This window comes from Bubalus kerabau, chromosome 17, assembly GCF_029407905.1.
Source record: "Bubalus kerabau isolate K-KA32 ecotype Philippines breed swamp buffalo chromosome 17, PCC_UOA_SB_1v2, whole genome shotgun sequence".
Taxonomy (NCBI): domain Eukaryota; kingdom Metazoa; phylum Chordata; class Mammalia; order Artiodactyla; family Bovidae; genus Bubalus; species Bubalus kerabau.
Genome location: NC_073640.1, coordinates 64,701,352 through 64,723,380, shown reverse-complemented (window position 1 = coordinate 64,723,380; position 22,029 = coordinate 64,701,352). Strand labels below are relative to the sequence as shown.

Here is a 22,029-nt window from a genome sequence, read left to right as displayed (position 1 = left end):
CTGCTTGAGGACACTCTCTGGAAAAAAAAATTCTGGCTAATCTTGTTGTCTTAAAATGTAAATTATGGGAGTGGGTCTAGTGAGGTCTTTACAACCTCCAGACAGTCTTTTGATTAACTGGAATAACTAACTAAAAGTATGTAACCCCTTCTGAAGTCTATGTCAGAAGCTTTCTCTATCTCTTTTATACTTTAATAAAACTTTATTACACAAAAGCTCTGAGCGATCAAGCCTCATCTCTGGCCCCAGATTGAATTCTTTTCCTCAGGAGGCCAAGAATCCAGGGGTCTTTTTTGGTTGAACAGCAACCTTTCAACACCCTCACAGTGCTCACCAGAATCCTTGACTTGGTTGAATGAATTAACCCACACTCAGCCTAGAAAGCCTGAGGCAAAGACTCAGGGCAAAGTGTAAAAGCTGAACTGCAAGTACTCCTGTTTTCTCTGCCTGATTCTAGCTTTAACCTCTCTCAGAAATTCCTGCCCTAAATCGTCCCCTACAGAGAAGTCTTAGGTGTGGTGAGTGTGAGGCTTTGAGCTCAGGACTCGGGAACATTGGTTTCGGGGAAGAAACATCAGAAAAAAATGGGATTTGCTGATGACTCCTTTCACGGCCCGACTGTAGACCTGCAGATTCATAAGTTCTTGGAGTGGGAACCTGACCACCAGGGATTTGCATTCATTGAAGTGGTTCAGAAAGAATCTTTAGCCAAGTGGTTTCCTTCTGGATTCCCATCAGGATCACGTGACCCGTTTCAGAAATGACCTCACTGATGCCCTCCCAACAGAGTTCTGTGTGGTCCTGTGGGAGCATCACTGTGGTGTCTAGGAAGTGTTCCAGGTGATTCTAAGCAGAGGCCCGGGTTAAGGACGTGGCTCCTGGTCCATCTGGTCCATTTTAGAGCTGAGCCGCAGAGTCATTCTGAGGAGAGGCAGCAGGGTTGGTCTAGCTGGATTTGGACTGGGGAAGTCAGTCAGCTCACATCCTCTGTGTGAGCAGAGTGTTAGGAGCTCTCTATGGGGAGAGAACAATCAAGAAATAAGTTCACAGGCTGGTCTCCAGGTAGGAATTGATTGTTCCTGAATCTCTCCTGAGACAAGAGGACAGGAGAGGTCGGTCTTCTCAGCTTTTCAAAATCCTTCTGTTTGTAGGAGCGGTGGTTGCAGGATATAAAGTTGTGTTGATGCCCTCCAAGGTATTTTCTCAAAACTCGTAAGTGCGTTTGCAGCGTAATATCCCCAGAGAAGACACAGCAGGAGAAGAAGAGGAGAAAATGGCAGCTTCTCAGGTAAATATCCTGTCCTGGGTCTCAGGCTGTGTCTGCTTTTCCTCCTAAAATGCCCGAATGAGAATATGCAAGCCTTTAGCTCTCTACTCCTAATTTTTCTTCCCTTGCATTTATTATCATTTTTTCCCTATATCTTCTTATGATAGTGCAGACCAGCCCTTTAGACTACTTCCTTCTGTCCCAGAGCCTTTTCTCTGTTGTCTGCAGCCTCGGTTTCTATGGAGCATGATGAATTCTCAGCGTCGATCTGAGACTTTCAACTGTTGAAAATATTCTTTTTTGTGACAGATCAGCATTTGCAGTCACTCCTATCCTCACTCCCACTGGGATGTGGTTTGGTGTTGGGATTTTAGGGACGTTGGGAAATGCAGTGATGACTTAGCACCTGCATGCCATTTAGATATTTAGGACAGAGTTTGAAAGTGCCATTATACATAGAATCAACTCTCTTCTGTCCATGGGATTTTCCGGGCAAGAATTCTGCAGTGGGTTGCCATTTCCTCCTCCCCTGGATTCTCTCCACCCCGAGACTGAAGCCGCATCTCCAGCACTGGAAGGCAGATTCTTTACCACTGAGCCAGCTGGGAAGCCCAGTGACTCAACTCAGTGGTCCAGAGTTTTTCACAAAATTTTCCATGGGCACTGTACAGGGATGTGATGTGAGAGAACTCTAGGAAGCTGGCCTGCTTGGATGATGACAACTTCCTTCCAGAATCCCTTATCTACCTACTGGGTTTTGGTTCCATCATTTCTAGAATGTTTCTGAAAATTTCTGATTCCCACAATAGTTTGAAATCTCTCCTTTCTAAGGGAAATGGGTATGTATGAATTTGGAAAGAAAGGCTTCAGGATAATTCATTATGCTGGTAACCTTTTTCTTCCTTGATGTACTCTGCCTCCTGTGAGAGTCAATTCCTAGGCAGGTTGATAAGAAGTCCGGGGTCCCGAGGAGGAAGGGGGAGGGGAGTGGTCTGGGACTGTCGAGGAAGAGGTAGGGGTCTGCAATTCTAAAGGAGGAAAAGACAAATACCTTCTTTCCCTTTACATTCCTTGGTCTTAGACACATAAAATGACTTTTTAAAGTCTTTATGTGTCTTAGACACAGGACTTTTTCTTTAAGCCCAGAACTGATGATTAAACAACAAACAACTCGGTTTAAACTCTGTTCTAGGGATTATATAACGAAATGTATCCTGCTTGAGCACAGTTTCTCCTTCCTGAAAACCTTCTGACTAATCCTGATATCTTAGAATTTATATTATGGGAGAGGGTCTGGTTCAGTTCAGTTCAGTTGCTCAGTCTTGTCTGACTATTTGCGACCCATGGACCTCAGCACAGCAAGCCTCCCTGTCCATCACCAACTCGCGGAGTTTACTCAAACCCATTGAGTCGGTGATGCCATCCAACCATCTCATCCTCTGTCGTCCCCTTCTGCTCCCGCCTTCAATTTTTCCCAGCATCAGGGTCTTTTGAAATAAGTCAGCTCTTCGCATGAGCTTGCCAAACTATTGGAGTCTTAGTTTCAGCATCAGTACTTCCAACGCATATTCAGAACTGATTTCCTTTAGGATTGTGGGAGTGGTTCTGGTAAAATTTTACAACCTTGAGACATTGTTTTGATTTATTGTAATTACTGATTAAAAAAGTGTATAGCTCCCTTGCTTAGACTAGCAAGGGTGGCACTCTCCACCCCCTTCTGATGTCTACATCAGAAACTTCTCTGTCCCTTTTTCACTTTAATAAAACTCTGCTACACAAATGCTCTTGAGTGATCAACCCTGGTGCCTGGTCCCTGGTCCCAAAGTTAAATCTTCTTGTTTGGAGATCATGAATCTGACACCCTTCACTGGAACCTATCACTATATTCTAGGTTAGTGGTAATTGTATAAGCTCTGTAGTATTAAATAGGCACACCTTTTATTTTTTTTTTTCCTTTTTTTTTAGTCTTTTATTATTATTTTTACTTTACAATATTGTATTGTTTTGCCATACATCATCATACATCTGCCACAGGTGTACACGTGTTCCCCATCCTGAACCCCCCTCCCACCTCCCTCCCCATACCATCCCTCTGGGTCATTCCAGAGGCACACCTTTTCTTAATTTCACAGTTACACACTTACTTTGCCTTTGTAGTACTTGACCAGTATCTCAGGATCTGATGTTATGTATTTGTTAGTGTTACATAGGTGATTTGAATAAAGGATTTGGGGAAATCATTTTCCAGGCTGTATTAACATTTTCTCTCGTGTTCTCGTCTCAACTGAACACATATTGGATTGGACACTGATGAGTCTCTGGAACACAAATATTCCTTTCTCTGATGAACAGGTCCTGTGGGCTCTAAGCTGAACCTGATCACCTTTCTGGAGCAACTGAACGATCCCAGGACTATAAGGAGAATGGAGACAACAGCCATATTCCCAGGTCGGTATGAATGGCTGGAGATGATGACTCAGATAAGAGGTCCAAGGAGCTAGAGGAAGTCATCCTTTGTCAGGTGGTTTTGGAAGATCATCTTCAGTGGAAATGATTTTGGAAAACCTGGGTTTGTGTCCACTGCTGCCATAGAAATGTATCACCTGCCCTAGTCTGTCTCTTAAATCATTCATAAATTCATCTCCAGTGATTACTTTCCTTCATCACAGTGTGAAATAAAAGTCTCCTCTTGTCTTGTGAGAAATTGCATTCATTGGTTGCTCTTCCATTTCTTAGCGTCCTAGGAAAACTGCCCATTTTGAGTAACAGTATGACAGTCCTTTGAAAGTTTCTTTGTACCTCTAGGCAAAAATGTGTGAGTGAAGTGGTAGACAAACTGCTAAATTTCTAGGAATACTGGGGACAGGTTTTTGTTTTCTGATTTATAACTTCCTATCCACTGGGAGCTAGAAGGACCTTCTAAATAAATTTCAAACTCAAAAACTTTTTTCACTACAGAAAGCAAAACCTCCCGAAAATGAAAGACTGCACATCTCAGGTTGACTACAAAGTTTCTCTTTTCCTTATATGATCTCATATTAAATATCTTAAGTGTATTTGCCCCAATTCTAAAATGCAAAAATATTTACTATATTCAATTACCTCATAGAATTTTAAAATGAACTGGCATAAATGCTTAGCACATTTCGCACCATATTATTAATACTTGATTCAAGTTAAAAACATTTCTAGATTATATAAAGAAATTAGCTTAAAAAGTTCAAATTGGAATATAGCTGTTTTACAATTTTGTACTACTGTACAGCAAAGAGAATCAATTATACCGATCAGTCAGTTCAGTTCTGATGCTCAGTCGTGTCCAACTCTTTGGGACCCCATGGACTACAGCATGCCAGGCTTCCATGTCCATCACCAACTCCCAGACCTTGCTCAAACTCAACGTTCATCGAGTCAGTGATGCCATCCAACCATCTCATCCTCTGTCGTCCCCGTCTCCTGCCCTCAGTCTTACCCAGCATCAGGATGTTTTCCAATGCATCAGTTCTTCACATCAGATGGTCAAAGTATTGGAGCTTCAGCTTTAGCATCAGTCCTTCCAACGAATATTCAGGATTGATTTCCTTTAGAATAGAGTGGTGTGATCCCCTTGCAGTCTAAGAGACTCTCAAGAGTCTTCTCCAACACCACAAAAGCATCAATTCTTCGATGCTCAGCCTTCTTCAACTCTCACATCCATACATGACTACTGGAAAAACCATATCTTTGAGTACACAGACATTTGTCTGCAAAGGAATATCTCTATTTTTTGGTATGCTGTCTACATTGCTCATAGCTTTTCTTCCAAGAAGCAAGCGTTTTCTACTTTCATGCTTGAAGTCAACATCTGGAGTGATTTTGAAGCCCGAGAACAGAAAGTCTGTCACTGTTTTGATTGTTTTCCCATCTATTTGCCATGAAGTGATGGGGCCAGATGCCATGATCTTAGTTTTCTAAATGCTGAGTTTGAAGCCAGCTTTTTCACTCCTCTCTTTCAGTTTCATCAAGATACCCTTCAGTTCCTCTTTGCTTTCTGCAATTAGGGTCGTGTCATCTGTATATCTGAGGTTATTGATATTTCTCCCTGCAGTCTTGATTCCAGTTTGTGCTTCTTCAAGCCCGACATTTCACATGATGCAAAGTGAAACTGAAAGTCACTCAGTTCTGACCAACTGTTTGTGACCCTATGGACTATACAATCCATGGACTTCTTCAGGCCAGAATACTGGAGTGGGTAGCCATTCCCGTCTCTAGGGGATCTTCCCAACCCAGGGACCGAGCTTAGAGCTCCTGCATGATGTACTCTGCATATAAGTTAAATAAGCAGGATGACAATAGGCAGTCTTGACATACTCCTTTCCCAATTTGCAACTAGTCCATTGTTCCATCTCCAGTACTGTTTCTTCTTGACTTGCATACAGATTTCTCAGGAGGCAGGTAAGGTGGTCTGGTATTCCCATCTTGTTAAGAATTTTCCATTTTGTTTTGATCCACACCGTCAAAGGCTGTGGCGTAGTCAATAAAGCATAAGTAGATGTTTTTCTGGAACTCTCTTGCTTTTTCTATGATTCAATGTATGTTGGCAATTTAATCTCTGGTTCCTCCGCCTTTTGTAAATCCAGCTTGAACATCTGGAAGTTCTCACTTCACTTACTGTTGATGGCACACTTGGAGAATTTTGAACCTTACTTTTGTAGTATGTGAAATGAGTGCAATTGTGCACTAGTTTCATCATTCTTTGGCATTGCCTTTCTTTGGGATTGGAATGAAAACTGACCTTTTCCAGTCCTGTGGCCACTGCTGAGTTTTCAAATTAGCTGGCATAATGTGTGCAGCACTTGAGCAACATCATCTTTTAGGACTTGAAACAGCTCAACTGGAATTCTATCACCTCGACTAGCTTTATTTATCATGATCCTTCCCATGGCCCACTTGACTTCAGACTCCAGGATAACTGTCTCTAGCTGAGTCATCACACGGTCCTGGTGATATTGGTCATTATGATCTTTTTTGTATATCTCTCCTTGTATTCTTGTCCCTTTTTCTTAATATTTTCCACTTCTGTTAAGTCCATCCATTTCTGTCCTTTATTGTGCCCATCTTTGTATGAAAAGTTCCCTTGGTATATCAGTTTCCTTGAAGAGATCTCCAGTCTTCCCCATTCTATTGATTTCCGTACCACTTTGGTCTCCACAGAGCTATGAGTACACTTCCCTGTGTTTCAACCATTTTTAAAGGCTCTCTTCTTATTTAATTTCTTAAGAACTAGCACTTTATTTCATTTATCTTATTTGTAATCCACTCCCTTGGACACTGTCTTATGTGTCCTCAGTTTCTGATTCGTTTTCTGTCACTATCATTTATGGTTTTTAGATTGAAACATCTAATAAAACATTCTCAGAAACATGTTTGAAAAGAAGTGGATTAAAGAATTATCAGGAGCCTAGGATTTGTGAAAACGTCTGGTGTCTCCACTTAAGACAACTAAAAGCAAGAAGTAATTTTTAGATTGCCTATCTTCTCTTCATTTAGTGGTTCTTGTAGGGTTTGATGTTGCTTTGCTCTCTATATCCTATTTCTTTGCCATCTCATTTTGTCCAGTTTTCTGGCTGTGATCTCTGTTTTGACAGCTACAGGAACCTAGTTAGTCTTCCTTCTGATGTCTGCAACTTGGTGGGTGAGGTTGGTCCAGAGGTTTGTGCCCTTATCCCCTTGATCTGGGCTTTGATTGGATTACTATTACCAGAGCTTGCCGTGGATACTGAGGGGACCTTCCCCATTGCTCTGTGGTTTTCACTGCTCTCTCTGTGGTGATACCTCTCCCTGGTTGGTGGAATAGAGCCCCAGATCTGTTTCTGAGCTGTGTTTCTGATCTGTGGTGTGGGGCTGGTGGGATTGGGGCACACCCACTGGGAGAGAAGCCACTGAATATTTCTCCTCGCAAAATATTCTCCACGGGGTGTGCTCTGTGTGTCACCTTTCATGCTCTAGCAAGGTCTTGTGTGATCCTATTATTGGCATTGCTCTTGGCCCCACCCTAAGCATGGGTCACCCTGTTTATTTAACTCATATGTAGAGTACATCATGAGAAATGCTGGACTGCATGAAGCACAAGCTGGAATCAAGATTGCTGGTAGAAATACCAATAATCTCAGGAATGCAGATGACACAACCCTTAGGGCAGAGAGCGAAGAAGAGTTAAAGAGCCTTTTGATGAAATTGAAAGCGGAGAGTGAAAAAGTTCGCTTAAAACTCAACATTCAGAAAACTAAGATCATGGCATCTGGTCTCAACACTTCATGGGAAATAGATGGGAAACAATGGAAACAGTGACAGACTTTATTTTTTGTGGTTCCAAAATCACTGCAGATGGTGACTGCAGCCATATAATTTAAAGATGTTTATTCCTGGGAAGAAAAGTTATGACCAACCTAGACAGCATATGAAAAAGCACAGATATTATTTTGCCAACAAATGTCCGTGTAGTCAAGGGTATGGTTTTTCCAGGAGTCATGTATGAATGGGAGAGTTGGTCTATAAAGAAAGCTGAGCACTGAAGAACTGTTCCTTTTTAACTGTGGTGGTGAAGACTCTGAGTCCCTTGGAGAGCAAGGAGATCCAACCAGTCCATCGTAAAGGAAATCAGTCTTGAATATTCATTGAAAGGACTGTTGCTGAAGGTGAAACTCGAATACTTTGGCCACCTGATGCGAATAAGTGACATTAGAAAAGACCCTGATACTGGGAAAGGTTGAAGACAGGAGCAGAAGGGGACAATAGAGGATGAGATGGTTGGGTGGCATCACTGACTCAATGGGGTCCCAAGGAGCTGGACACGACTGAGCGACTGAACTGAATTGAATCACTCAGATGAACCGTTGGGAGGAAACTGTAACCAGAGACCTGCTTACAACAGGGCAGTTGGCTTTTCTCTTAGGAAGTGAGTCCGGAAAGAAAGAGGGAGACTGGAACCCACATTGTTGTTTATAACATAACCACAGAAATGACATACCATTACTCCTGCCAGAATCTGTTGATACACAGATTGCTTCTGTTAACTGTTGTTGCGGCTGCTGCTGAAGTGATTACGTTCTACTTTTCGTCACTGAGGAGACACCCATCTTCACACACTCACACAAAGGGCTTTTGAATTTTCCCCGTGTTTCAATTTGCTGAAAACACCTCGGCTTCCCATAAAGACACCTATCAAAATTTTTCTCTTCTGCCTTAAGTTGTTTGAAGTACTAGTTAGAACAGGCAGGAAGTAGCTCTGCTCCAGAAGGAATTGAAGAGATTTAAAGGCATCAAAAGGCAGAGAAAGGAAGCACAACTGGACAGAAGGACCAACAGACCCAAAATTGACAGGAGTTGGGGTGAGGGGACGCAAGGCTCCGCCCCCACTGGCCCCGCCCCTACGTACCTGCGCTTGTGGCCTCGTCCTACCCTCCACCTTTACAATGCCTCTTGTTGGCCGCGGCAAAGCGCCCTCACCTTCCTCTGTCCGGGATCTTCCGCCCGCGCGTGCTCAGTATCCTGAAGACCCGGAATTGAGCTTAAATGAGTGACACAGAGTTCTGGTGACTTTGTTTGTTTGTTTAAAATCTGGATTTCGTAGTCCCACAGCCTTTTGTCCTCAAACGTGGGTTTCGGGGGTCTCTGTGGACGTTCGCTCTGCCGTCCCATTTTCCTGTGCCCAGTGTGTCCTCGCATCGCCGTGAGAAGTTCTGAAGTCCGTTAGCTTAGCTACCGAGTCCCTGGGGCCCACGTCCGCTTCCTGTTAATAAAGTTCTAGAGTCCATGTCCTTCTCTGGCAGTTCTGCCTTCTAACTTGCAGAGACCGCTGCTTCTAGTTCTGCATTGCCCAACCGCTAGGTCCCTGATCCACGAAGAAGTGAAGGAGGTTCTATTCTGTATGGAGTTTGGTCAGGGTCTCGCCTAAGGTTTGAAGGGGGAGGGTCAGCCTAGAACATGTGGTTTTCACAGGAAGGGCTGCGAATTCTGAAGAAAAGAATAAAACTAAAAACGCTTCGTTTGATTCTGTGTTTCAGAATCCCTGCTGTGTCAGTGGCCGTAGAAGATTGTGTTTTGGGCCTGTTGAGATCCTCCCTCTGTGTGTGGCTGTGTTACAGGGACCTCGGTGTTTTTCTAAGTATTGAACAGCCTATTTTCAACATTCAGGGGTCACTTCCCATGACTGATCTTACCTGAAAAGGAAGCCCGGAGGAAGAGGAAAGCAAGGAGTCAGAAATGGCTCGTTTCGAGGTAAGAGTTATAATCCTTTTGTTTGTTTGTTCTGTCTCTCTTTCCTGAAATGCTCTTTTTTTGGACTTGATAAGCTCCTTAACTTCTGATCGCGTTTGTTTGAACTTACCCATAGTCATCATCCGAAGGGACCCATTGCCCTCCTGGCATATCGGTGTGACAGAAAACAGAGCATTGCCAGCCAAAGAAGCTCACTGAAGCTTTTAAGTCCCGAGTTTTTATTGGCGTTTAGCTACATAGGCGTGGTTGATAACATCTCCACCATTCTTCCCTGCTTACACGTTGGGCTAATTAGCCCACGTGGCTCAAATCCCCATACCTCTAGTGACTTCGTTGGTCTTTGTGAAATGACCAACCTCCCAACCTGAGTCATTCCCTTATTGAAGTAGGGGCCCACATAAGTCATCTTGTTAGCAGAAATTTTCAGGACCCATGGAGAGTAATAAAGCCACTGCAGTCACTAAGGAAATTCCGAGAATGAAAAAACTTAAATTCCAAGAGTAAAAGCAAAATTCCAGAACCTGGGGACCAAAGCCTGCTGAATTCTATTTTTCTTTTTCAGTTTTAATATTTATTTAGTTTTGGCTCTGCTGGGATTTTGCTGATGCACTTGGCCTTTCTCTGTTGTGGTTAGGAGGAGCTACTATCTTGCTGTGGAGCTCTGGCTCTAAGGCACGGGTTCAGTTGTTGTGTTAATAACTGGCAGGCTCTGGAGTATTGGGCTTCAGTAGTTGTGGCACACTAGCTTAGCTGCTTCAAGGCATGTGGGATCTTCCCTGATCAGGGATGGAACCCATGTCGTCTGCATTGACAGGCAGATTTCTACCCACTGGACCATCAGGCGAGTCCCTAAATTCTTTATTACGCAACGTTGAAATCTAAATCTTTCCTTTATGCCCTGTGATATTTCCTCCCCCTCTGATTTTTGATGTTGCTTTGGAATACCTCACCTGTTGCATGATTACAAAATATTATGTTGCGTTTCATCCTACTCTTTTATTGTTCAAAATAATGTCCAAGTCTCTCTTTAGGTGAGCTTCTTTGGCTACCTTGTAGCTATTGTGCTTCATTTAGTTTACAATTTCAACTAGTCTATACAATGATAGCTTCATCTGTAATTTGGCAGGTTTCCTCTCTTTGGGCTTTTTTGTTTTTTATATTCAGAATTATGTTAGCTCTCCTAGATACAGCTGAGACTTACATTTGATATATCCATGTTTGTTTTGAATTTGAATTGTTCTGAATTTGCAGTCAGTGAAGTCTTTATAGCACTACATCTTCCAAGTAAAACTTGTGATTTTCAGACTGTATGTGCTTCAGAAAAGTTTTACAGTTTCTTCACATAGGTCTGGAAATGTGTTGTTAATAGGTGTCATGGTATATTTGCTAATAAAATATAGACTGTTTCTCATATTGTGTTTTCAATTACTGTTACTAAAGAGGAAAAATTGTTTTCAGTGTACCCAGTTGGCTCAGCGCTAAAGAATCTGCCTGCCAATGCAAGAGACCTGGGTTTGATCCCTGGGTGGGGAAGGTCCCCTGGAGATGTAAATGGCAACCCACTTCAGTATTCTTGCCTGGGAAATCCCATGGATTGAGGAACCTGGAGGGCTACAGCCCATGGGGGTCACAAAGAGTTGGACATGATTGACGTGACTCAGAACACATTCATGCACAAGTAGAAGTAGTTGTTTTACCATATATGCTAAAATACACATGAGTTTTTTAAAAAAAGGTAGATTAAAAATGTTTCTTCCAAAAGATATGTTATTCACAGAAGATTGTTTTCACCCTATGTGTGTTTATGTGCATGTGTGTATACAGGCAACACCTAGGGTATATATTAAAGACATCATCATTTCATGAATATTTTATTTATTCTAACCTTTCAAAGTTGTACTTACATATTCCATGGCCTTAGATTGTTTCATTTTATGAAATGAATATATAGTTCCATTTTTATATATATGCATGAAAATGTTCATATGATTTGATCGATTATTTTGCTTGTTTTTTGTATTCATCACAATTAGAGAAACTTCGATGAACTTTCATTAGAGTTGTCCCTGTGTATTCGTCTGTGTTTTATTAGTTAAAGTCTAGAGTACATAAAGTGAAGGAAATTTAAGCTATTTAAGGAATGTTTGTTAAATATTTGCAAAAAGGTGGGGCAACAACATTATTGATTTTAAATTATTTCTGTTGCACATCCAAGACTCTGTAAAAACTCTCAGAAAGATATATAGTATATTCTAAATAGTTAAAATGATTGTTCCTGCTGAGGATGCTATCCTATTAGATCTGTAAAATTTGTAAAACACTTGATGTTCAAAAGTAAGTATGAATGCTTACCTTAGTATTGTACTTCCTTACTGTTCAGAATGGTCATTCATGAAGCAGAATTTCGAGATCACTAGTTAGAAGAAGCTTGTTTAAAATACTAAGAAAAAAAAATAAGCTTGTTAAAAATAAATGGCACATTTGTCCCACTCAAGAACTCTTGGATCACAGTATGCTTTTTAAAAATATTACTTGTTTTTCCTTGATAGGCAATTCATCCTGTGTTATACAAATACAACACTGAAAAATAAATATGCCATTGTTGATCTGATTATTTTATCATTTCTCTTCCAGATCAGAGTAGTTTCTGAAATGATTTGTGGGCCATAGGTCATTTCTTCTTGGGTTAGAAATATGGTGAAAATATTACTGGGTAAAAGTCATAGTATAGTATAACACCGGACCCTCTGCTGTATGAAAACCAGTTCTGTGTGAACTTGCTGTCTCATCTTTGGGCACATTAGGAAGTCTTCTCACAGTCACATGGCATATGTACTTTGTGTTTGAGGGACAGCTGAATACTAGATTGGAAAGTGATGACTCTCTGGCAAAACAAATATTCCTTTCTCTGAGGAACAGGTCTTGTGGTCTCTAAGCCGGACCTTGTGACTTGTGCAAATGAAGGAGCCCAGGCGTATAAGGAGAATGAAGACAGTGGCCGTGTACCCAGGTATGTGTGAAGGGATGGAGCCGATGACTCAGGTGAGAGGTCCAAGTATCACTGAGGAAGTCATTGTTTGTCATGTGGTTTGGGAAGATCTGCTTCATTGGAAATCATTTGGGAGAAGCCTGGATTTATTTCTGTTGCTGTCATAGACAGCTGTCACCTGCCCCATTTTGTCTGTTAAACCACCATGAATTCTTCTCGGTTGATTACCTTTCTCATTCACAGTGAGAACTAAAATGCCCTTCTTGGATTGTGACAACTTGCATGACTTGGTTGCTGTTTCATTTCTCTGGGACCTTAATAAAACTGTGCACATTTCTGAGTAACTGTGATGATCCTTTTAAAGTTTGTTTCCACCTCTAGACAGAAGTGTCTGGTTATAGAAAAACTGCGAAGGTTCTAGGAGTACTGGGGACAGATTTTTGTTTTTCTGATCTATAATTCCTAAAACACTGGAAGCTACAGCTATGACTTGACAAATTGTAGACACAAGTCACTTCTTTGCCGTATAAAGCAAAACCTTCCTAAAATGGGCTTCCCAGGTGGCTCAGAGGTAACGAAACTGCCTGCATTGCAGAAGACTTCGCTTTAATCCCTCCCCTGGAGAAGGGAATGGCAACCCACTCCACTATTCTTCCTTGGAAAATTCCATGGTGAGAGGAGCCTGGAAGTCTGCAGTCCATGAGGTCACAAACAGTTGGATGTGACTGAGGGACTAACACTTTCACTTCCTTTTCCCTAAAATGGGAGAATGCAAAGCTCAGGGTTACTTCCAAGTTTCACATTTCTTTATATGAACTCATGTTAAATATCTTAAGTGCATTTGCCCTAATTCTTCAATGCTAAAATACTTTAATATATTCAGTTAACTCAAAGAGTTTTTAAATAAATTCTCATGAGATCCTAGAAGATTCTCCACCATATTTTTAATTGTTGTTTCTGACTCTTAAGATTTTTAGATTATATGAAGACATCTTTTTTAAAAGTTCTTACTGGAATATAACTGTTTTACAATGTTGTCCTGCTGTATATCAAAGAGAATCAGTCGTATGTGTATATTTCGACTCTCTTTTAGATTTCCTTGCAGTTAGGACTCCACACAGCATTGGTGGACTTCCCTAGGTTCTCACCATATTTTCAGAGTCCCATGTCTTAAGTACTGCTGCATTATTAAGGTTATCTTGTTTGTTATCAGCTTCCCCTGCCTTTATCCTATATGTCCTCACTTTCTGATTCGTTGTATGTCAATATCATTTATGATTTTTACATTCAAATATCCAATAGAATATGCTCAAATAAGAACAGAGGTGGGAAGAAGTGGATTAAAGAAACATTAGGCACCTACTGTTTGTCAAAATGTTTGTTGCCAGCACAAGCTGGAATCAAGATTGCCAGGAGAAATATCAATAAGCTTAGATATGCAGATGACACCGCCATTATGGCAGAAAGTGAAGAGGAACTAAAGAGCCTGTTAATAAAGGTGAAAGACGAGAGTGAAAAACCTGGCTTAAAACTCACCATTCAAAAAAGTAAGATCGTGGCCTCGGATCCCATCTTTTCCTGGCAAATAGATGGCAAAACAATGGAATCAGTGAGAGAGTTCCCTTTCCTGGGCTCCAGAATCACTGCAAGTGGTGACTGCAGTCATGAAATGAAAAGATACTAGCTCCTTGGATGAAAAACTTTGACAAACCTAGACAGTATATTAAAAAGCAGACTCATTACTGACAAAGGTCAATATAGTTAAGCTACATATTTTTCAGTAGTCATGTATGGATGTAAGAGTTGGATCATAAAGAAAGTTGAGCACCAAAGAATTGATGCTTTTAAATTGTGTTGTTGGAGAAGACTCTTGAGACTCCCTTGGACAGCAAGGAGATGCAACCAGTCAGTGCAAAAGGACATCAGTCCTGAATATTTATTGGAAGGACTGACACTGAAGCTGAAGCTCCAATAGTTTGGCCACCTGATGCAAAGAAGTGACTCATTGGAAAAATCCCTAACTCTGGGAGAGACTGAAGGCAGGAGGAGAAGGGGACAACAGAGGATGAGATGGTTGGATGGCATCACTGAATCAATGAACATGAGTTTGAGCAAGGTCCAGGAGTTGGTGATGGACAGGGAAGCCTGGCATGCTGCAGTCCACAGGGTCACAAAAGAGCTGGACATGACTGAGCGTCTAAACTGAATTAAAGAGGAAAGTGAATCATTATACTGACTAATATCTCCTCTTCATTTATTGGTTCCTGTAGGCTTTTATCTTGTTCCATCCTCCACAGCATATTTCTCTGTGTGATCATTTTGTGCAATTTTCTGTGTTTGTGTTCTGTGTTATGAAAGCTGCAGAATCCTAGTTTTTCCTTCCGGTGTCTGTCCCCTGGAGTGTGAGGTTGATCCACAGGCTTGTATCCTTATCCGCTTGATAGGGGGTGTGATTGCTGTTATTTTGACCCGAGCCTGCCCTGGATATTGAGGGGAGTTTCCCATTGCTCTCTGGTTGTCACGGCCCTGTCAGGGGTGGAGTCTGCTCCCTGGTTGGTGGAATAGAGCCCCCAGATCTGTTTCTTCACTTTGTTTCTGATCTGTGGTGGAGGCAGGTGGGATTGGAGCACACCGACTGGGAGAGAAGCCACTGAGTATTGCTCCTCTGGGGATGTTCACGTCGGGCAGTGTTCTGTGTTTCACGTTTCATGCCTTGTGTGAGCTCTCATGTGACCCTGGTCAGCACTGCTCCTGGCCCCACCTTAACCATGGGTATCCCGGCACATGGCCTCGGTGTCTCTCAGATGTTGTTTTCACCAGGTCACCAGCATAGACCCATTGAGATCAGGACCCAGGATTGCATTCAGCCTGGAGCTGGATCCACTGTCGTGCTGGCCCCGTCCCCTCACGTGCCAGCCCACAAAGTCTACAGCTGCGAAAGCTACACCTGCTGTGACACGGTGGTTGGGGTGGGGGTGGGGGGAGGTCCTGTTTTCCATTCAGATGCTCTTCAGGGGCTGAGGTTACAAAGCCGGTTGTGGGTGTAAAAGCATTGTTTGTGCAGCTGTGAGGAGAGATTTCAGCGTTTCTTCCTTAACCCTGGGGCTAGCTGTGCTTTCAGCTCCATCTGTGCAAGTGCCCTACTCACAGGTGTCTGCTCCAGAGGCTGCCCCAGAGCACAGGAGTCTGCTGATGGTGGAGGAGGTCCATGGGGGAGGCCGTGGCTGGGGCTCAATAGAGCCCACCTGAGTGGGAGCCCTTCCTCGACGCTGGCGAGGCAGGGGCCAGCACAGGGGGAGAGGGGCTACGGTGGTGGTCTTCTCTGGTCATCAGTCAGCAATGGCGGTATGCTGTATGATGGTTCAGGCTTCTGCCAAAACATCCCCATTTATAGAGCTCCTCCCTCCCTCCGTTTCCTGCAGGATGTCTCCTCACAGCCCACAGCAGTCCTCTGCCTGGGTCTGCTCTCCAGACCTCACATTCCAGCACCCAGCCCTTGTCTGCAGCAGTGGGCACTCTCTCAGGCTGCGTGGGCAGGGCAGGGGTCAGTACCCTGTGTACAGGTCTCACTCTCTCCTGCTGCCACAGACTGTTGGCGTGTTCTCTTCCCACAGAGAATGAGGCTCCCCTTCTGTCTCATCTGGGCTCCCCCTACTAGTGAGGAGCTTCTCTGGATGTGGAGACCTCTCCTCTCTTCAGATCCCCCCAGGGTTGCAGGTCCCACTCCACTTCCTTTCCTGTTCCTTTTCCTTCTTCTTTCTCTTGTCCTACCTGTCAAAGCAGGAATCTTTCTTGACCTTTTCATTGTCCACAGCTTGTGTTCACCGGGGGCTCTGAAAAGTCTTCCGTTTCTGATGTATTCTTGTTGTGTTTGTGGAGAGAGAGAAACTATCTCTGCCTGATCCTCTGGCATCTTGATCTTTCTGTCTCTATTTTATTTTTAAACAAGTAAAGGATTCATCACTTTTCTCTAAATCTTTAAGAATATTCCCTGAGAATAGTAAGTAAAACAACTTGTTATTTGGTATCTTTCAGCTTTATCTCCTCAAGACACCCAGGATTTGATGCCAAAGAATCCAGGGTTAGAAGGTATATTCCCAATAGCAAACCTAGGAAAATATGAAGTATTTCACCTCAGAAATTTGCATTTAATGAATGACTGGGAACATACGAGGGCATGTGAAAGACCAGAGAGGATGTTTATATGCACATAAAGAGACTGAGAGAGTTATACATAAGACAAACATTACTGCAAAAAGAAATGAGCAATACAAGTCAAGTTGGGGAGAAAACCAACTTCAGTCTTCAACATCTGATGAGAACTGTAAGTTTTTAAGTAAAGATCTCTATCCTTTTTTGAAACATACCTGTTCTCTGAAGGGAAATGTGGAAAGCCTAGAAGGTAATCTAGTCTCTACTACAAATACTCATTCAAACAATATTCAATGTAGCCTTAGATTAAACAAACATTCAAGCATGTCTGAACACCGGAAATTTAAAAATGAGGGGGAAAACTCATAATATAATCAATTTGAAGGATCTGTGAGCAGAGGTCATTATTCTTCCGCCCACAGATATTTTTTCCCCATGCCAAAATATGTAATGTTGATAATAACGAGGGAGATATAATCCAATCATCATTGTTTAATACATCCCATGATGTGGTTAATATGGAAGAACTTTTGATGTGTAATAAAATGAGTCAACCCTTAAGTAAGAGCACCAACCCCAATAATTGAAAGAGTATTTATGATGGAATGAGAGGGTATTCAGGCAGTAAAATTGGGTATAAGGTTGAAGGACACTCAAACCTTATGAAACATCAGGGACCTGATCTTCACACAGGGATTCAAAAAGTAATTAATGTAGAAATATCTTTTATCAGATGTCAGGTCTTTCTCTCTATAAGAGTACTCATACTTGAGAGAAGACTTATAATTGTAGTGAATATGGTAAAATTTCTAATCACTCTTCAGAACTTGTTCAACAGCAGACTATTCAGAATTCATAGAAAGAAAACAAATATAAGATATGTGGGAAAGTCTTTAGTAACTCATCCGATCTAAGTAGAAAATTCATACAGGAAGGAAACCTTTCAAGTGTACAGAATGTAGGAAAGCATTTATCCATCGCTCACATGTTACTCAACATTGGTGAATTCATACTGTAGAGAAACCTTATAAATGTACAGATTGTATCAAAGCCTTTAGTCATAGTGGTCATCTCACTAAACATCTCCGAACACATGCTGGAGAGTGATGGAACAAGTGATGGAAGATGTTTGCCCTAAGCATACATCAGAAAACAAGAGTTTATACAAGACACCTATGGAAATGTTGTAACAAATATGTAGAAAAGTATTTAATCAAAAATCAAATTGAAATAAATTACAGAGATTGCATACTAGAAAGTATTTCATCAATCCTCTTTTCTAAATTTTCTCTAGATGGAGAATTACTGTAGAGAGCAATTCATAGTTAAAAAACAGAAAATGGATATATTAGCCAGGATCGTGAGATAAAGGTTGACAGTTAGAAGGCTACACTTATTAGCAATGTATCTTTGTTTACAATGACTTGATTTGAGATTAGTTGAAAAGCAAAATGAATGTAATTCACTGCTCATATAATCCATACTATGCTTTGTTTCTAGTGTGAATGAAAAAAAGTTTTTGACGGTTTATGCTTCCAAGATTAGCCTTTTTATGTTGTGTTGCAACCATTTCTATCTATTCTCCGTTAGAAGATGAAGGATCAATTCAGTTCAGTTCAGTCGCTCAGTCGTGTCCAAATCTTTGCGACACCATGGACCACAGCAGGCCAGGTTTCCCTTTCCATCACCAACACCCGGAGTTTACCCAAACTCATGTCCATCGAATCGGTGATGCCATCCAGCCATCTCATCCTCTGTCGTCCCCTTCTCCTCCTGCCCCCAGTCCCTTCCAGCATCAGGGTCTTTTCCAGTGAGTCAACTCTTCACATGAGGTGGCCAAAGTATTGGAGTTTCAGCTTTAGCATCAGTCCTTCCAATGAACACCCAGAACGGATTTCCTTTAGGATGGACTTGTTGGATCTCCTTGCAGTCCAAGGGACTCTCAAGAGTCTTCTCCAACACCACAGTTCAAAAGCATCAATTCTCGGTGCTCAGCTTTCTTCACAGTCCAACTCTCACATCCATTCATGACCACTGGAAAAACCATAGCCTTGACTAGACGTACCTTTGATGGCAAAGTAATGTCTCTGCTTTTTAATATGCTGTGTAGGTTGATCATAACTTTCCATCCAAGGACTAAGTGTCTTAATTTCATGGCTACAGTCACCATCTGCAGTGATTTTGGAGCCCCAAAAAATAAAGTCTGTTTAAACACTGTTTCCACTGTTTCCCCATCTACTTCTCATGAAGTGATCGGACCAGATGCCCTGATATTAGTTTTCTGAATGTTGAGCTTTAACCCAACTTTTTCACTCTCCTCTTTCACTTTCCTCAATACCATAATGTAAAATGTACAATGAACATCTAACTGGAGGTGTTTGTTATTCATATGAAGTATCCTGGGAGGTTTCCATAATATAAGTGATCATGAAATCTTTCCAGGTATTAAAGTAAGAAAGAAGTTGGTTCTATTGTTTTTTATTTAATATTTATTTATTTGGCTACATCAGATCTTAGTTGCAGCATGTGGGACCTAGTTCCCTGACCAGGGATTGAACCCAGATCCCCTTCATTGGGAATGTGGAGTCTTAGCCACTGGACTACCAGGGAACTTCTCCAAAAGTTGGTTCTAAATTGTCAGTACTTATATCACTTGAACTGGAAGAACACAATCACAGTTCACTACAATACTGATTTATCTTTATAATATGAGCATAAGTGAAGTATATGACTAGACAATGTTGAAATAAAGACAGCTTCTGTGATAACCTAGAAATGTATTAGAAACCCTTCCCAGAAAAGGCATGTAATTAGTGTATTTATTGTTTACTAAGAGTTTCCTAGGCTTTGTTTTGTAAGTCATAAACATAATGATCCTCACATCCTTTTATCAGAAAAATGAGTATTTCTCTGTACTTTTAATGATTTAATCCTGGATCATACTGTGGATTGTAAAATGTTTAATTCCAACCTTGTGTGAAATTAATACATGGTTATTAATAAAAGTGAATGGTTTCTAGTGTTTCAATTGATTGTAGTGAATGAAGTGTTAAGACTGTGATCAGCAGTCTTGCTCAACCCCAGGTTCTACTTCACAGGTCCCCCTTCAATGACACCCTCACAGAGCTCACCAGAATCCTGCTCGTCTTGGTCTGAAGGGACCGATTCACCCTCAGTCTGCGGAGCCCAGAGCACTTCACCCAGGGTTACTTATAAGCCTGAGTGCCACTTCCTGGCACTGTCTGGGCCTGGTTCTAGCCTTGACCTCCCACAGGGTCCCTCAAAGCTTGCTGTGAATTCTCTCATAAACTCATCAGCTTCAATTTTCCTTTCTTCTTCTGTTGAACTAAGACTTTCCATGGGATCATTTTAGCAAATATAAATGTAACAAAGTCACAGGAAGGACAATTAAAAAACATGATTGCAAAATTCTGAACTACGATTCGTAAAATTTTACCACATGTAAAATTCTCAGCACATGTCTCTCATCTAGGCTTAAAGGAACTGTTTCCTCATGCCTTTGACATACATTGAATGTAATATATAAATATCTGAAGGTACATACATTAGCAGTGAGAAAACTAATATAGAATGTGCAAGTGTAGGAGTTTTAGTGCATATTTATTTAAAGAATTTGGGAATGATAGATCAAAAGTGAGAATATCAGCATTGCAGATGATTTACCACGAATTTACAGAGTTGTCAACTAATCTGTTTTGTCGACTTTTCATGGAATTTATTTCCTTACATGTCAGGAGGTTGCGTTTGTTAAGGAACTGCCACACTGTCCTCCCTAGCGGCTGCACCAGCTTCCATTTCCTTCAGTCATGTAGGAGGTTCCCTGATCTCCATAGCCTCTTCAGCCTTTATTTTATCTTTCGTGGGCATTTTGATAATGGTTATTCTGACTAGAATGAGGTCATACCTCATTGTAGTTTTGTTTTCCATTTTATAATAATTACTGATGCTGAGTGTCTTTCATTTGGCTCTTGCCCATCGAAATGTCTTCTTTGGAGATATGAGGTCTTGGTCCAATTTGTGATTGAGTTATTTTTGTCCCTGATATTTTAAACATTTTAAAAATTTTTGTTGCTGTGTGCAGGCTTCCTCTAGGTGTGGTGCATGGGCTTCTCATTGCAGTGGCTTTTTCTGTGAAGCACGGCTCTAGGCGTCAGTAGTTGCAGCACACAGGCTCAGTAGTTGTGCTGCACAGGCTACGTTGCCCTGCAGCGTGTGGAATATTCATGGGCCAGGGTTCAGCCCCATATCCCCTGCACTTGCTGGCAGATTTGTATCCACTGTGCAATTGTTTTAAAATTTTTTGTAAAATAGAAGTTTTTTTTCTTTTGGAATGTATATATTTTTAGTTTTTGAGTTTTTTAATCTTTTTAAAATATTTCCATTGAAGGATAATTGCTTTATACAATTTTGTTGTTTTCTGTCAAACATGAACAAGAATCAGCCATAGGTACACCCGTGACCCCTCCCTTCTGAGCCTCCCTCCCACGTCTCTCCCCATCCCACCCTTCTACATTGTTACAGTGCTGTGTTCCTTTCTGCTGTACAACATTGTCAATCAGCCATAAGTGTTGAGGCACTCTGAGTGCGGGTTGGAAAAGGATTTCCAGACACAGGGCATTTCAGAAAGGAGTGAGTTTCTTAAAAACAAAGGGCAGAGATAAAGCAGGCACTGTGAGTACAGTGGGCCCACATGTGCACAGACCAGGGGATGCCGACAGTTTCCATGAGCTAATAGCCAATTTTTACAGACTCAAAGCAAAATTGCTGCTGGATGGTTGATGTTAGGTGATTGGTTGAGGCACTATAGGGTGCTTACTGGAGTGGGCATCTTTGCCCCACTGGGAATCAGGAAGCCTGGTATGACTATCAGTGGGCTTTTAAAAAGGTTTCAGAGGGGCTTAGTCAGCTTTGAAAGTGTCCTTGATTCTGAGCTCCTCTTCTGTGTTCTTGGTGCAAGGCTTCACATCTGTGGCCTTGGGGCAGCACGCCACAAATAACAGTAGCCATGATCTGTATTCTCTGTGTTGATTGTGTCCTTCCACTTGGCAGTCATTTAAAATGGAAGCAAAATACTGAGAATCATGCTGAAGATCCAGCAGAGGATACTGAAGGTGCCCACATATTTGGGAGCTTTTCTCTTAAGCTCTGCCCACCTGGAGTCACTGGGAATGACGATCACCTGAAAGGCACTCAAGAGGAAGATGCTGCCAATGGACACATCTCTGCCAACTCTTGGAACGGAAAAAGCAAGTGTGCATCCAAAGCTGCCAGTGTTACAGGAATTCCTTTCAAATGAACAACTAAGAGTTTGGCGAGAGTCACTTGCTTGAGAATCCAATCT

General features: G+C 41.8%; 1 protein-coding gene and 1 long non-coding RNA gene across 26 annotated transcripts in view; one reads left to right on the top strand and one right to left on the bottom strand.

The window, feature by feature from the left end:
- The window catches only part of LOC129632145 (zinc finger protein 345-like), a 76,536-nt gene extending 54,507 nt beyond the window's left edge, over positions 1-22,029 (top strand). For 4 of the 24 annotated variants that reach the window (XM_055553598.1, XM_055553590.1, XM_055553591.1 and 1 more), the window contains 2 exons: positions 12,446-12,536; positions 21,738-22,029. In XM_055553598.1, coding sequence (XP_055409573.1) covers positions 12,446-12,536; positions 21,738-21,984 — 338 coding nt within the window. In that variant the 3' untranslated portion in view covers positions 21,985-22,029. The other 20 variants (XR_008704337.1, XR_008704339.1, XM_055553594.1 and 17 more) reach the window with 18 other exon arrangements.
- LOC129632151 (uncharacterized) lies at positions 7,668-9,959 on the bottom strand. 2 transcript variants are annotated; one of them, XR_008704344.1, is made up of 3 exons: positions 9,469-9,959; positions 8,756-9,038; positions 7,668-7,968 (listed from the first exon to the last, which is right to left on the bottom strand). It is a non-coding gene; the product is annotated as an uncharacterized LOC129632151 (long non-coding RNA). The 2 variants fall into 2 exon arrangements; XR_008704343.1 differs by having other exon boundaries at positions 7,670-7,968; positions 9,636-9,951.